General features: G+C 48.5%; 1 protein-coding gene across 3 annotated transcripts in view; it reads right to left on the bottom strand.

Moving 5' to 3' along the window:
• Positions 1 to 16,041, bottom strand: part of BTBD9 (BTB domain containing 9) — a 406,786-nt gene that overhangs the window by 19,440 nt on the left and 371,305 nt on the right. For all 3 annotated transcript variants that reach the window (XR_009505745.1, XM_059938774.1, XM_059938775.1), the window contains exon 10: positions 4,587 to 4,665. Coding sequence is in view for 2 of the 3 variants with exons in the window: in XM_059938774.1 (XP_059794757.1) it covers positions 4,587 to 4,665 (79 nt within the window). In the remaining variant the exon portion in view is untranslated. The remainder of the gene's footprint in view (positions 1 to 4,586; positions 4,666 to 16,041) is intronic.

Below are 16,041 nucleotides of genomic sequence, written 5' to 3'. Positions count from 1 at the left end.
CACGGGGACCTGAAGGTGGTCCTATTGACAAGGCCATGTCCAACGTCCTTCAGACAGGAGAGCCTTAGAAAGGGAAGCAATGCCTGCCTCTCGAGTAGCTCAGAGTCAAGTAGCAGTTGAGGCAGGTGGGCTGGAATGACCACGCGGTTGCACTGGTGACTGAGACCAAGAGAAAGTGATGGAGGAAACAGCCAAGGAGACCTTTTTGGCTACAGGCACTGGGAAGATTCAGATGAATGAAAACAACTGAAGGAGAGCAGGACGGAGGGGGCACTCGCTGAAAGACAAACTGACATGTGCCTGCCATCTAGTGCTAAGCGTGAGAGGAAGACAGAGGAAAGCAGCCTTCGAAAGGGCAGCGGGAGGATCGTATCCAAGGGCAGAACAGAGAAACGTGAGAAGCACGCCCCAGGGAGGATTACAGAGCAGAGAGGAGGGGCAGGATGACAAACTCGCTGGTAGGCAGTGAAAGGAAAATGTTCTGAGAAGTTAAGATAAATGACAAGGAATTGCTGAGTACACAAGGAGCAGGAGGTCACTGAAGCAAGTGGTGGAGTCTTTGGGAGGTAAACATTAGGGGAATTTATTGACAGAAGTCGTAAACGTAGCTAAAAAATTAAATGAATTCATCGCCGTGGTGCTCACAAAGGAAAATGAGAGACAGATGCCAGGAGCAGACACGCACCTCCCAGAGGAGAGGGATGAAATGCTGAGGAAATCAGAAGCGTGCCCAAACAGGTGATCAAGAAATCTGAACGTCCGCAGCCCTCCTCGGCTGCGTCACCTGAGAGCTGGCCCTGACTCGGGGTGGGGTGGGGATCAGCGTGCAGCGCAGACGCCGAGCCTGACGCGGGAACGCCTGGCCGGCTATGGCAAGACAGACACGTGCCCACATCGGGCAAGAAATCCCCATCAGTTTTAGCTCTGGACACCTCTGCTATCCCACTAGCAGCTGGGATGTCTGCAGGTGGGGGCAGTTCCTGAGCCACCGGCAGCTCTGGCCACATACACAGACCACTTTCCACCTGCTGCCCGAACAGCCTCCTGTCTCTGCTGAATGCTCTCAACTCTCAGGAGCTCCAAGCTGCGCTTCCCCACCGCGCCCTGTGCTGACCCCCCTCTCGGGCAGGGCAGTGCCTGCAGAAACCAGTCTTACCTGGGAGATGTGGCACATTTCTCTTTCCGCTATCCACACAGACCATCTAACCTTCCCATGCTAGAAACCAATTCCATCTATGCTTCTTGAAATTCGCACACAGTCTTTGGGCTGGTAACATTCGGCATCTAAAGGGAAAGAGGTCCTGGCTCTGACTAAACCAAGGCCACTGATGTCACTCAGCAAACAAGCAGGGCCAGACTGAGGAACCCCTGGCTCCGCTCCACTGTGAGGAAGAGGCTCCCTGACCGCTGTCTTCCCATGACACGGTTCTGGCTCCATGGGACTTGGGACCAGGGTTGTCCTGGACCCCCGCCTGCCTTCCCCGGCCGTCGGTGCCATCACGGTTCCCAGGCCTGGCCTCCCCAGGAGTCCTGCCCGACCGACCCCAGTCACCCTCCTTCCCTCACACCTCTGACTTTTGCCCCACATCCTTGCCCTTCTCTAAGAATGGGGATATGACGCCCAGAACCCAGTGTGCTGCAGTAAAGAACGTTCTCTTTGAGGGTTTACTATATCCTTGGTGCTCTGTGAAATTCAACTCTTGTGCCTTCTTATTTGCTCTGAGAATGACAGTTTATGGATCTTGCCTTATGATCCTGGTCATTGTTTATTTTATGATTTGAGATGTTCCCAGGTTGGCAACACTACACTGAGGCTTTTTTTCTTGATCAATAATCCACTCAATAAGGCAGCTGAGCAAGTTGCTCATCAGCCAAATATGACGGGTCACCCGTTAATTAGCGACCTAAGTCAACCCATGCAAACTGGCAGGTCCAAAGTAGCTGGGGCTCCGTGCACAGATATTTTTGTAAACTCATCAGGGAGAGGGGATCTTGCACTCCAGCTTTAGAGTTCTGTAAGGGGAAGTTATTTTTCATCTGGTCTCTGAGGTGATGGGCTTGGGGCTGAGGGCTGGAAAAAAGACTCTGACCAGACTTGCTCCAGTGCTTCTCAGCCTTCTCTGACTTAAGAATTCCTTCTGTTGTAAGTGATAATTACAGAGTCCCATTTAGGAATTAAAGGAAAAAATTTGTCTTTTTTTTAATGCATTATATAAGAAACAAGTGACTGTAAATAAAAATATTTAATTTTAGCTTCATATACTATTATGTAAAGATAAGTTCAAATTGTTTTCCAATTTAGTAAGTAATACATACATAATTAATTTAAGTGGTAAGAAAAATCGAGATTTATTGGCAAAATTTAACAACTATGATGTTTGGTTTGGGGCTCAAATATATATTAAAATGCAGATTCAAATTTACTTTTGTTCCATCATCAAAAAAAAGAAAAAAGTGTTTTTATGACCTGATGTTTAGAATTCTTTAATTTTATGCTTTAAAAAATATCAGTTGCTTTACTTTTATAATTTTCAGGTTTGTTTTGAAATGAAGAGGTAAGAAAAAGTTTCAGGCTTCTGTTTATAAGCTCTTCTCTGCAAGAAGCACATTGTGGGCGTGTATCATTTTTATTCTAAATAAATAAAAAGGCAAAATGAATATAAATTATCACAATATTTGCACTTCTTAAAATGCTTTTTGAAGTACAGAAGCACCTTGATGTGCCCTGGAGAATTCAGACTTGACAAACATAATGCATGAATCCAGGGCCAGCTGCATGATGAATCCAGGGCCAGCTGCATGATGTGTGGGGCTCAGTGCAAAATGAAAACGTAGAGCCTCTTGTTCAAAAAGGCAGGAAAAAAGCTTCTCCTTTGCTCCCACAGTGTCTCTCCTGACGTGTCCTGGGGTTTTCATTTGCTTTTTTGATGCTGCGCTCGCTCTGGCTCAGGCTTGGGGGAGAGCCTTAGGTCAGGGCAGACGCTCACGGCACCCAGGGCCCTATCCTGGGACTCGCACCAGATCCCGACTCTCCCCACAAGTGTGCGGGGGGCCCCTACTGGGAGTGGCAGGTGGCAGTGGCCACAGGGCAGGCTGAGGAGGGGGAGGCTGGGCAAGTCCATGCACCAGGGGTCAGGGGTGGGTGGCCGAGAACCTGTCCCAGGAAGGTGAGGAGGGGCGGGGCTGGCCTGCAGGTCAGCCGAGGCTCCGAGCCCTGCTGGGCGCTCCACTGTCCCATGGGGGCTTCCCTTGTAAAAGAAAATTCAAAGGTAAAATTGCCAAGACTATCAAGAGGGTGCTGGAGAGCATTAAACCCTAAGCTCTGAGCCCCCTTCTGGGTACGGAGCCCCACGCAACGGCCCTGGTCACACGCCCAGGACGCCGGTCCTGTACAGATCTGAGAAAGTTCATGTTAAGATGAAATTGCAGGACGGTTACTATGTTTATGCCTTTCATTTATTACCTCGAGTTTCAACCTTACTGTTCCTTATGACTGCGGTCTTTAACCAGCGGTCAGGTCTTCAGGGGTGCACGCTAAGCACATCTGACTGTAAAAGCACGAGCTTGATGAGCACATGGAGCCCACAGCACGGTCACCTGCCGGACTCCAACCCACCAGCACCAGCGCTTACTCTACGACCACCTGAGAAACAGAAAGGCTAAGTAATAATTAACTTATGGATTGATTATTTTGCGCTCAAGATGGAAACAGATGTTCTTCTCACCTTAAACGGTGTGAGTGGACCCTGAGGTGCCTCTGTGAGCCCAGCGGGGATCCACCTGCTGAGGGGGGCAGTCCCGGCGTGCCTGGCACGGCCCTGGGCTGCGCTCGCGGTCCTGATGCAAGTGCTCAAAGCGCCCTCCCTCACGCTCTCGACTCACTGCGGGCACTGTCCTCTCCTCTCTGATCTGGAGGAACCCAGTGCACCTCTCCAGAGAAAAACAGCATGTTTGAGGCCCAGGAACCTCACCTGCCTGCTGACCTGACCGCAGGAGCCCAAAGTGGGGAGAATAACCTGCACGCTCTTCCCTCGTGAAATCCAAAGGTGACGGAACATCCACAAACACTGCAGCCCAATAGAATGGCTGCTGCCCCGGGATCCAGGCCTGGGCCCAGGTGAGGCACAGGCCAGGGAGGAAGAGGCTCATCCAAGAACACTTATGTGCAGGCTGGCACAGGACCAGGTGGCCGGACAGAAGAAACCAGCAACTGTGCGCCTCAGCTGCCCCGCGGGGCTGGGGCTCCTTGCACACTATGCTCAGAGGGCCCAGGGACCACTGAGACAGCTGACATCTAGGAGGGCGGAGGACTCTGAGGACAGGGCGTTTCACCTCTCCAGGTCTCTGCAGAGTGGCTGGTAGGCGGAAGCAAAGCCGCAGGAGCTGGCTTCCATTCGCTGGTGAAGAGATACCCAGAAATGGTAACAATGTCCCTACTGTGCAAGAGCAGGACTTTCTTCTGTCCCAAGCTGTCTGAACAACAGGCCATTAGCGGGTAGAACAAACAGCTCCACTTAACTCAGGATGCGGCATTTACCTGTACACCAGGAAATATCGCCGTGTCTTTCACGAAAGGGGACCCTTACCTCATTTGCTGTGTTGTGTGTTCCAACGATTCGAATGAAGGAGGCCGGCCGTCTTTCAAAAGTTACTGATTGCCAGGACCTGTGAGGAGAAGCAAAAGCATTGCCTGGTTAGACCACCCAGCTGACCCTGCTGACAGCACGGGGCCAGCAGAGCCCAGTACGTGGACGGGGAGGGCCTCCTGCGCCGTAGGGGGGCGGGGACGGGGCTCCACCCACTGTGTGGAGAGGGGGCAGGAGCACACGGTGTTCCCCTACAATCTCATCAAAGAAGGTGCCCTGCCCTTCTGCGAAGGCGACGGGATTCTCATAAAGCTCGACATAAGCGTGAAGGGCAGACTGCGTGCACGCAGTGACAAGAGTGTGGCCAAACAGAGGAGTGACCAAGGCTGGTGGAGTTCATGAAGTAACAGGGCCGCGATGGGTCTGCCCTCAGAGGGCTGTGGGCTGAATGGATGCGTCCAGGTGGGCGCAGTGACTTCGCTGGAGGGCCCTGGGAGGAGGAGGAGCTGAGGCAGGGCAAGGGGAGGACGGGGCTGGGCGGCACTCGCTGCAATGTGAGCCCCAGGCTCCTGTCTGAACCCCTCACCCCACCCCCTGCGAGTGGTGGCACCTGGGGAAGAAGAGGCGGTTTCTCCACAGGCCTCCCTCCAGCCTTCCTTTTCCCACTTCCAAATATGTCCCCCAAACAGTTTATTCTCTGGACCAGCCAGTCTCTGGGCAGGCTCAAAAGCAGCCCCACTATTTTAAAAGCCATTCCTCAAGGATCAGCAGGGGCTGGGCCAGTTCATTTAAAGCCCGGCCGAGTGGGTCCCAAGCCGCCCCTGAGAGGAGGCAGTCTGCTCCCGGTTTACCGTCCAGTTCATCAGAACGCACGGGGAGCTCAGCATCCACAGCTGCAAACGCCAGTAATACTTCCATAGGAAATGTGAGGAGTTCCCAGTTGCTGCATCCCTCCTCTGTCCACACAGTGGAAGTGCCAGCTGCTGGGAAGCTGTTTCCTGTAATTGTCTAATTACCAAGTAATGCTACTAAAGAAAATACACGTATTTGCGGTTTGTTTTTCCCCCTTTGCTTTCAGGTGTTCCATCTTCTCTCTCCCTGTGAGCTTCCCACTGAGACTGATTCACTGCTGCCTGGACACCAGGCCCCTTAAGGTCATTAAAAAGTCGTTACCATCCTGTGTGCAAAGTCTGTGCCTCTGGAAGCATGTTTCTGGAACAGCGTAAGAAAAATCACTCTCTTTGTAAAAAGGCTATTATTCATACATGAAGGTGATGCCATCTGACCATCCCCAGGGCCTGCACTCCTGGCCCATTTTCTCAGTGTTTTGCTCCCAGACCCATGCAGCTCCCTTGGAAAGCCTGTGGGCCAAGGTGGGCCTATGAGGAAGGCCCTGTGGGGCTTCAACTCTGGGCCTGGGCTCGCTCCCACAGGCCTCGGGGTCACTTCTGAGCTAAGCAGGGTGACTGAGCACAGATCTGCATCCTTCCTCCGGCAGGTCAGGGGAAGCTCGGGTCCACACTGCGAGGGCATCAGAGTCCCATCCCTGCTGCTAATGCAAGAGGCAGCACACACCAAAGCTGGTCCACCCTGCTTCTCAGACCACCCCTCCAGGAAAGGGAAACAGAACTAGGGCAAGTGACCTCAGCCAGTGACAGCTATTAGGTTCAGCCAGTTTCACAAAAAGGACTGGGGTGGAGAAGGGGGCGGGAGTGGAGCAGAGTAAAGACTTTTCTTCTTAGATTTCTAGTCCTATGCTAATCCAAAAAATCGTCCGGTGCTTCTGGACGTGAAGGTATAACTTGACTCTCGTAAGCTCACGGTCCTCGACAACATGCTCAGGGCTCTGAGTGCAGACAGGCCCCTAATCATGCCCTCTGTGGAAGACCCCTCCTCCCTCCGCAGTGTGGAGTGGAGGCCAAGGCCCTGAAGGAAGTGAGGGTTCACTGTGAGTCATCCTGGGCAGAGCCGGGCCTGAACCCCGGTCTCCCTTTCCTCACCATGGCCCCCTCGGCTCCCGTCTCCTGCCCCAGCCTCCGCGGCGGGCCTGGGCTCTGGCACCACCGGCCCCCACCTCTGCTGGGGGAAGCAGGGCTGGCAGGGCAGCAGCCTGAGAAGGAGGGAGCATTTGTGGAGTAATAAGATCAGAAGCTTCAATCTAATGCCAATCCTCCATTACCCTGCATTAATATCTAATCACATTAGAGTTCATTTTCACTAACACAGCCCGAGAGTTGAACAGATGATTTCATTTTCAGCAAACTGGATAACAACCCCAAGACCAAAATACGAGTAGGAAGGGAAGCTGGTTAGGATGAGATAATGAGCATCTCTCCCTCCAAAATATCAGATTCCATTTCCCCTGAACTTTTTCACAACAACTTTCAGTGCTGCCCAGTGGGGAAAGGATAAGGCGGCATCAGGACATTGTCACATCGCAGCCGCATTTATAATCAGGGTGCAACCTTGAGGAGGGTTCTCGCTTCACAGGGCCAGGACACCATCACCACCACTTAGTGTACACAAAAGCTCGACTGCCATTTTTATTGAGCTTACAGAGAGCTGTATAAATATTCCTACTCACCCAGGCCTCGGAATCTCTTTAGTAGGCAACACTCCCAGGAAGACAACAGAACAACAGGGGTGTAGCACCACTCAGTTCAGAGCCGAGACTGGGTGCCGGGAGGAAGTGTCTGAACAGTAACAACGGGTGTCAAAAAATACGTGCGGGTCTTTACTCTGAGCACCTACCCCAAACAGAAAAACCCACACGGGACTGAAGTCCCAACTCTGGCACTTGCCATCTCTCCAGCTGACAAATCACGCCCGCTTTCTGAGCTGTAGTTTCTTCATTTGTCCAATGCTGACAGAAATAATACCACTCCCTTGGTTACAAAAGTGCATCTAGAATGAGGTCCTGATTATGTTAAACTGTAAATATCTATACACACACGCATTCAAAGAGGGATGTCTACAAGAATGTTTGCCAAAATGTTTGGATGGAAGAATTTCAAGAGACATTAATTGTACTTTTGTACTTTTCTGTATTGTTTGAGTTTGGTAGAATGTATATGAAAGCATTAGAAAAAAGTACCTATCTTGCCTACCGCCCAAGGCTTTAACACAGATCATGTGATGTGAAGCAAGTGAAAATGCCAGCACTGTATTATTACGTAAAATATTTCCAGTTGACAGGATCACTGGGGGACAGTCAAGACAGCAGGTTTTAATCATGGCCTTTCATGAACTAGAGGTAGGATGGCAAAGTGGTTGACAGCATGGGCTCTGAAGCCAGGCTCCTGGGTTTGAATTTTTATCAGCTCTGTGACCTTAGGCAAGCTGCTTAACCTTTCTGGGCTTTAGTCTCCTCTCTGTAAAATGAGGATAATAAAAATACCTATCTAAATTTTTTGTGTGTGAAGATTAAATACATTAACAAATGTAAAACACCTAGAACAGTGCTGGCATACACTAGGCTCTAAGAAAAATAGCTGATATTGTTATTACTACTGTAATTACCAGCCAGCCACGTGAACCTGGATGAGACACACTGTTTCCCTGGGCCCCATCTGTTGAGTCACTGAGTTTGATGGTGTATGATTTAGTGACTACTGCAGAGGTTCCCACCACCCTCCCACCAGCACCCATTTCCTGGAGGCAGACAAGGTAGCTGGGTTTTGAAGGAATTAAACAAGCATTTGTTGAATACATTCTTGAGGTTGGTACCTGCTGGGTGTTATGGGAAACATGCAAGATGTAGTGCTTGCCCTAAAGAACCTTAGGATCCCTCTGGGGAGATTAGCTATCCTTCCATGAACTAGTCAGAGAACAATGCAAACGGTACTGTGGTCCCAACTCATAAACTGGTGGTGTTCCAAAACTTCCCTGGTAATTGGCTATTTGAAGCTTGGAAGCAATTTTTCCAGAGAAATAAAGCTATACATTTCGATTGAGTTACCCGGCCCACCCATAAAACTCAATTTAACCCATAATGAGGCTGAAATACTATGTATATGAAGTTTAAAAAAGGAAGGAAAAAATGTTGTTGTTGCCATAGTAGTAATTAAACAAGCCAGAAAAACAAGTGATTTAAAACAATCTCTCTAAAGCTACTGCTTGAGGAATGAGGATTAAATACTGTAATGCATATAAAATCCTAGGGCTGCAGCTGAAATATGGTAGGTGGTCTGTTAATAAGGAGAGTGAAAAAGTGGGCCAAGAACTGTCCTCCTAAAAGCCTATTCGGCCTGCAGACCACCGTGTGGTTTACAGAGTGCTTCACAATCGCTGTGAACATGCTACTCATGAAAACATACATGCTTGTAAAATGTTTTTTTACTATTCTGGAAGGAGAGATGCTGAATTCATGATAGTGGTTGTCTCTCAGGAGAGGGTGAGGAATGGGGTTTGCTGATGGGGAACAAAGGATACTTCAACACCAACTGGAATGTTTTATTTCTTTGATTAAAATAAAAAGACAAAGTGTATGTGAAAAATATTAACTACAGTCAATTCTGGAGATGAGTATGTGAGTGAATGTTATAATACTTTTCATTCTTTTTTGCATTTTAAACAGTTCTTAAAATAAATAAAAAGAAAGAAAGAGAAGAAAGGGATTAAAATGGTGTCTGTGTTTATGTCAGGGGAAAGGTGGAGTCAGTTCCTCAGTGGGGCTGGGGGTTTGCCGGGTGGTGCCAGGTCCCAGGACAGCGGAGTCTTTGTCCGAAGCAAGCAGAGGACGGGAGAGCTGCCTGGCTGGTGGGGGAGGGTGCGGCTGCCCTCTGTGAGCGCAGGGCTTGTGAGAGTGGCTCTGGGTGATGAGAGCACCACACAGGCCCTAAGGGCTTGGCTGAGAAGGGCTTCCCGTCCTAAGCCTCATCCTGCCTTCTCTGGGGATCCTGCAGATCCTATGGCAAGGGTGCCTGGTCTTTTCAGCTCTGAAAAATTACGTGACTTTGCTGCCTACGCTATAAAGGGAAAGCAAATGTCAGACTTTTTCTGCAGCACACGTGGTGGACACCAGGGAGATGGCCAGGAGTGTCTGGCCAGGGCCAGGCTGGCAGTTAAACACAGCAAATTGAACACATGGGTTAAGCTTTGCTCCCTCCACTAAAAGGGCAGTAAGAAAATTTAATGTATGTTTCATATCAAATATATGTGTTACAATACACACACACAAACACAAAACAAGCACAAAGAAAGCATGAGGAGATGTCACCATCTTTCTCTGCCAACACCTCAGAGAGAAACACACAGGAAGCAAGTGAGTTCACACTGCAGACCCTTGAGCCACCAGCTACTTCTGAAGGTGGGGGGCAGGCAGGGGGCTGGCTGAAAACAGGTAAAAGGAGCAGATGGACTCCTCAACCCCCTCTCCTTCTTCCTGCACAGCGGGGATGAGCCCTTTTCCACCTCGGCAGAGACAGGGATTTCACTCTGCAGTCTTTGAACAGAGAGGGTCTAGACTCTGGGACACCATGCACAGCAGAGGGTGGGACCCTGCAGGGGCTGAGAGCGAGGAATACACGGAAGTGAATATCCCAGATGGCAAGACTTCCAGCCCCCTTGCCTCCCTCGGCTTTCAGCCCGCCGTGATCCAGGCTTAACCCCCAGGCAGGGGACTGGAGGATCCCTCTGAGACTCTGACCAGCCCAAGAGGAAAGACCTAGAGATACTGATGTACCTTCCTCCTCTCTGTCCTTCCATTCTTCCTTCTGTAAATATTTATCAAGTACTTAATGAAGAAGGCCCTATTTCAGACTCTGCCCTCAAGTAGCTTACCTTCTAGTGGGAGAGAGAGACAAATAAAAGAAACAAATATATCAGAGTTAAAGAAGGGCTATGGAGAAAAATAAAGCAGTGTAAGTAAACTGAGAGGGTCATGCCTCTTTAGATAATGTATTTAAGGAAGTTCTCCGCTAAAGTAACAACTGAGCTAAGACCTACACAATGGAAGAAATGGCCATGCATATCAGAAGAGCATTTCCATGAGAAGGAACCGAAGGTGGCCAGTGTGCTGGATCTGAATGAGTGGGCAGGAGTCTCCCAATGAAACGCCTAAGCCCTGTCTGATACACTTGAATGAAGTCCACAACCCGCCCACACTCAAAAAGCTTTTTGCCTGCTTTCTCAGTGCCTAATGCTTAATGGTAAACAACCAGTCAAAGATCACCAAAGACTCTAACATGAAAGATAGAGACCAAACGCAAATAGAAAAGAAAAATATCTCAAAGGATATAGATATAGTTCAGTAATCAGAATAAAACTTCAGGGAAACTTATATTACCACCAGAAAGATAAAAGAAAACAGTATCACACCCTTGAAATAAGAATAAAATACGTGAAAAAGAAATATTTGGAGAACAAGAAAACGCTCTTGTAAATTAAAACTATGGGGCTTCCCTGGTGGCGCAGTGGTTAAGAATCCGCCTGCCAATGCAGGGGGCATGGGTTCAAGCCCCAGTCCGGGAAGATCCCACATGCCGCGGAGCAACTAAGCCCGTGTGCCACAACTACTGAGACTGCACTCTAGAGCTGTGAGCCACAACTACTGAAGCCCGCACACCTAGAGCCCGTGCTCTGCAACAAGGGAAGCCACAGCAATGAGAAGTCCACGCACCGCAACAAAGAGTAGCCCCTGCTCGCTGCAACTAGAGAAAGCCCACGCACAGCAACGAAGACCCAATGCAGCCAAAAATAAATAAATAAAATAAATTTATATATTTAAAAAAAACTATGAATTGAAATAAGTAATTCAACAATATAGTTAGAAGCTTAAGTTGAGGAAATTTCCTAGAAGGTCAAACAAAATGACAAAGATAAAAAATAAAAGAAAAAGGATAAGAGAATGAGATGATCAGACCAGGAGGTCCACTATCCAATTAGCAGATGTTCCAGAAAAAAAGAGCAGAAAAGACATGAGCTATAAAATGTAAAAGTAACACAAGGAATTTTCCCAGATATGAAGGACATAAGTTTCTAAGTTAGAGGCCACTGAGTGGCCACCACAATGAATGAGAAAGCAAAGCATATTATTGAGAAACTTTAGAAGATCTAAATGCTTCTGGAGGGGAAGACAGAAGGTCAGCACAAAGATGTGGGAACCAGAATCACATGAGATTTTTCAAAAGCTTTAGCTTAGATGTGCTCTGAGCGCAGGAACAAGACAGTAGCATCATCTGAACAGCAGGAGAACAGAAACCACCTAAACGCTCATCACTTGGGACTGGTTAAGTAAATTGTGGTACGTCTCTATCCCTACCATGAAAGACTGTGCAGCTGGAGAGACAGGGAGGGAGAATTTCTAGAGATATCCAAGGTGTAGAAAAAGTTGTGTTAAAAAATGGGGAAAATACACACATTTTTATATGTTTACGCATTAACTATCATCTCTGGAGGAAGGGGTGGGTGGGAAGGAGACATTTCACTGTCTATAGTTGTACATTTTTAAACCGTATTAAATATACTTTCTTTGAATGTATTGTCTTTTCAAAATATTTTTTAAAATTTTAAAGAGAAAAAAGGAAAGCAGTTGCCTCTGGAGAGCAGGGTCTGGGGTGAAAAAGGGTGAAGCAGGGGGTTGTTGCTTTTTTGTTATAAGCTTTGTGCTCCTACTTGACTTTGAAAGCTGAACATGCATACCTTTGATAAAAATTTAAAAGTTCAAAACTTTAAAAAAAAAAAAACAAAAAACAGAGCCAAGAAAGGGAGAGAAGCCTGTGGTGACGAGGAATGGCAAGGATACGTGGGGAGCGTTTTATTTACAACCTTTGGGTGCAGGGCTAGAAGGCAAACGTGAACCTTCAGAAAAGATTCTCGAAAAGGGAGGAAATATTAAAGGCTGTCTGCTGTCAACTGAGCGTACGCAGTGGCGGTGGTGCCTACTCCCAGCCGTGTGGCACCGAGCAGGGCCGGGTGCTGAAGGTCTTGAGTGAGCCTCCAGGCCTGCCTGGCCTGAAGACCCTCTGACGGATCTTTATGAACTCACCTCTCGCGCTGGCCCCCCAGCTGCCTGCCGCCCCTCTGTCCCTCAGAGCTGTTCTTCGTCTGCCTTGCTGCTGCCATGGGCCAAGGACCACACTCATCTCTTTAATCACATCTGAAGACGCTCCGTGGAGCGGGCACGTGAGGGAGAGTGCATCTTCCATGACGTGGCGAGGTGGGAACCCTTGCATTGCAACAGCCTTAAAACTGGGCCCTGCACGCACTCCCGCTGGCTCCCAGCCTAGCACGTCCTGCAACCCGCTCACTTGCTCAGATCTCTGGCGCCAGGCTACACTGAAGCCTTCCTTGGCGCAGGCCTCAGCGACCAATCTGGCACCTGGGAGTTAATTCTTTTGTCTAGTGGGATGCTTAACTGGATTTTATAGCCAACTCACTGCCCCGACTTACAGGGAATTCTGGGCTCGTGCCATTCACTCTGTCTGTCCCTCCATTCAACAGCTATTTATTGAGAGCCTTCTATGTGCCAGGCTTAGGAAAAACGGTGCCAAGTTTGTCTAACCTGACTGCAGCCCTGAGGTGGCAGGGAAACAGCTTGTCAGGAGCCACCGGGATTAGTGATCATTTAGTCATATGCTGATCAGCCAAATGCTTACTGAGATCAAAGGTCATGCAGGGAAGGCTCACACACATACTTTGCTGGTTTACTGAGTATTTTTTAAAAACTTAAGTTAGCTGCCACTTACAAATTAGAAGATTTCACATAAAAATACAAATTTCTGGTTTCTCTTGAAAACGAGATGATCTGGCATCCTGGGATCATTTTGAGAGGACACTGGCTAGTTCTGAAGTAAAGGTGATGGACTCAGCCCCTCCAGCCTGTGGCGTCTCCCTCATGCCCAGGAGCCTGCCCTAGCCTGCCTCATACATCACCCACCTGGCCCAGGAGGTGGCCAGGTTTCTACCCCAGCCTTAGACAGAGCTCAGGCAGTGTTAAATGGAGGGAATTAAATTTCTAACTCTTACATAGGAATCCCAGAAAACTCAACACTTTAGAGATCTAGCAACAGAACTGATACACAAATTATGTTTCAATTTAAAAAAAAAAATCTATCTATCATCTTACACTGATCTCTTCTTTGCCTCGAGACAGGCAGAACCGGCGTTCATGGAAAGACGCTGCAGCTGATACAGTCCCCAGTAGCTGCTGCCTGCTTCCTGTGACTAGCTTAATGGAAGTTGGGTCCTAGCTGGACCAGTGGGTTCTCAATCCTGGTTGCAGATCAGAGTAACCTATGGAGCTTCTAAACCTTCCACCTTCCAGGCCACACCCCAGACCAATTAAAACTCAGACTCTCCGGGAGTGGGCCCTGTATGAGTCTCATCTGAACTCCTCAGGTCATGGTCAGTTTTCAGCCTTGGTGGAGCCCCTCCTCAGGCTGGGGTGGCTGGTGGGGAGCAGTTTGCTAGGACGACGCATGTCATCTTCTGTCCTAATTATAGTCCAGATCAGCCTTCCCCTAGCTTCCTCCAGCCCCTGGGATTTCTGGACCTAGTGGGGGCTTTTTATACTTTCTGACCAAGAGGGATTTCAGGCCTCTCTGGTGAATGCACTTGCATTTACTGCTCCAACCTGAGCCAGTCTTGGCTTTACCTTCCCTGCTCATAGCCTAATTTTCCCTTTTAGAGAAGTTTCCTTTCAAAAAGAAGGTTGGGACCCTCCTGCCAGCTCCTCCTAAGAGTTGAGCTGAACGCTTCTAACCCTGTGACACCTACAGAAAGGTATGTGTCCTGGGACCTCTGTGGAGTGTTTGAACGAGAGTGCGGGGGAGACAGACGAGAGGGGGCTGTTTCCATACTCCACATTTCGCTCAGCCCCCCATCCCCAAGCTCCCCGCTCCCACTCTCTGCCATAGAGCTCTCCTTGATTCCCCTAAGGGGATGCAGTAATTGATGATTAGCATTCCAAAGCTTGGCTTACATCCTGCTAGCCCGTCATATTTAATTACATTTTAACTATATTCGTCTTCGATAATAGCACGAACATAATTTAGATAATTATCTCTCTCTCTCTTATTCTCTGACTCTGTCTGTCTCACTTAGAGCTCCTGCAACAAAAATCGCTTTCTCGGCTCAAACACATAAACAGACTCTGGGGCCAAGTGTTTTTCTCTCTCTCACAAGCAGCTGTTCTAGAAACACAATGGTTTTGAGTATCATGCAGAAAAAAAGAAAATTCATGTTTCCTTCTGCCTCTGTATTCATGTTTGTACACAGCTGGTGGTGGGAGTTGCTGTGTGTTTGTGTGCGTGTGCGCATGCACACACACACACACACACACACACACACATCTGCATCTGGGCAAGAGCTTTTGTGTGGTGTAGAAACCCGGGAGGCCTTGTCAATCCAATTAGTGTCTATAAAGCACCCTCTTGGTCTGGCATTTCTTTCTTACAAGGTTTAATGGTTTCCCTCGCAAATTTAAACTCTGTTGAAACTTTTAAATGTCTGGTAAGTCTTTTGAAGAGATGCATTCTTTCTAATAGGGTTTCTGTCACACTTGGATCTTATAATTAATGACCCTTACCCTTGCCTATTATCTGCCTTCTCCAGGAGATGGTCAGGAGGAGAAAGAAAGCTGGGGCTCTTCCAAGGGAACGTGTGTGTGTCTTAAGCTTACTGCTCCACAGAGTGAGGAGTCCCTACAGACCCTCCCAAACACCAGCTGGGTCACCTGCCATCCAAGTTCCTGGCCTAACAGCGCCCCTCCTCTTCCCCCTCAGGGCAAAAGGTATTCTTCAGCAGCCTTTGTTCACTGGTTTTTCTGATGAAGCTGACCAGTACGGCTGAGCTTTTTAGGTACAAAGATTTTATGCTACAAAGTTCACACCTCTAAGGAGATTTATGAACATATAAAGGGAATAAGAAATAGGTTCAGAAATAGCTACTACCCAAGATAACCTTGCTCAAAATGTAGAGATCTAGAGCCTGAAAGAATTTCAACAAACCAATTCACAAGACACAGTGTGGAGATTGGGAGGTCCTCACCCACAGATTCTCCACGTTCTGTCCATTTCTTTGGAGTTCTAGAAGACTCCAAAAATAAGGATTTTGTATAAAAAATTCACTCTGGCTCAACTTTGTCTGATACTGAAGGATCATCCATCATCTTCTTCAGACAAAACTCATTACTCATATGGTTCTAGGTCCACATCACAAACAAACATCTTTTTCTTCCTCTGAAGAACCACCAGGTTGTCCCTACACTGGGGGGACGGGCGGGAAGAGGCTGAACAGGGCTGTGTCTGTGAGTTAACAAGGGGACTCTTGCTGCCACTGGCGAGAGGCCAAAAGTCCTCGCTGTCCCTGGAAATAAACACTCGGACCAGACTTCAGGAGCCAGGCAGTGTCTAGACCAACCTTTTGCCATCCTTGGGCTGAGTCCACCAACCGCCCCTCTGGTGTGACATGGTCCGCTAGTGGCTGATGAGGAGACGGGAAATCAGCAAGCTGC

The sequence above is a fragment of the Balaenoptera ricei genome, chromosome 11, assembly GCF_028023285.1.
Source record: "Balaenoptera ricei isolate mBalRic1 chromosome 11, mBalRic1.hap2, whole genome shotgun sequence".
Classification (NCBI taxonomy): domain Eukaryota; kingdom Metazoa; phylum Chordata; class Mammalia; order Artiodactyla; family Balaenopteridae; genus Balaenoptera; species Balaenoptera ricei.
This window is presented reverse-complemented; position numbering and strand designations above follow the sequence as displayed.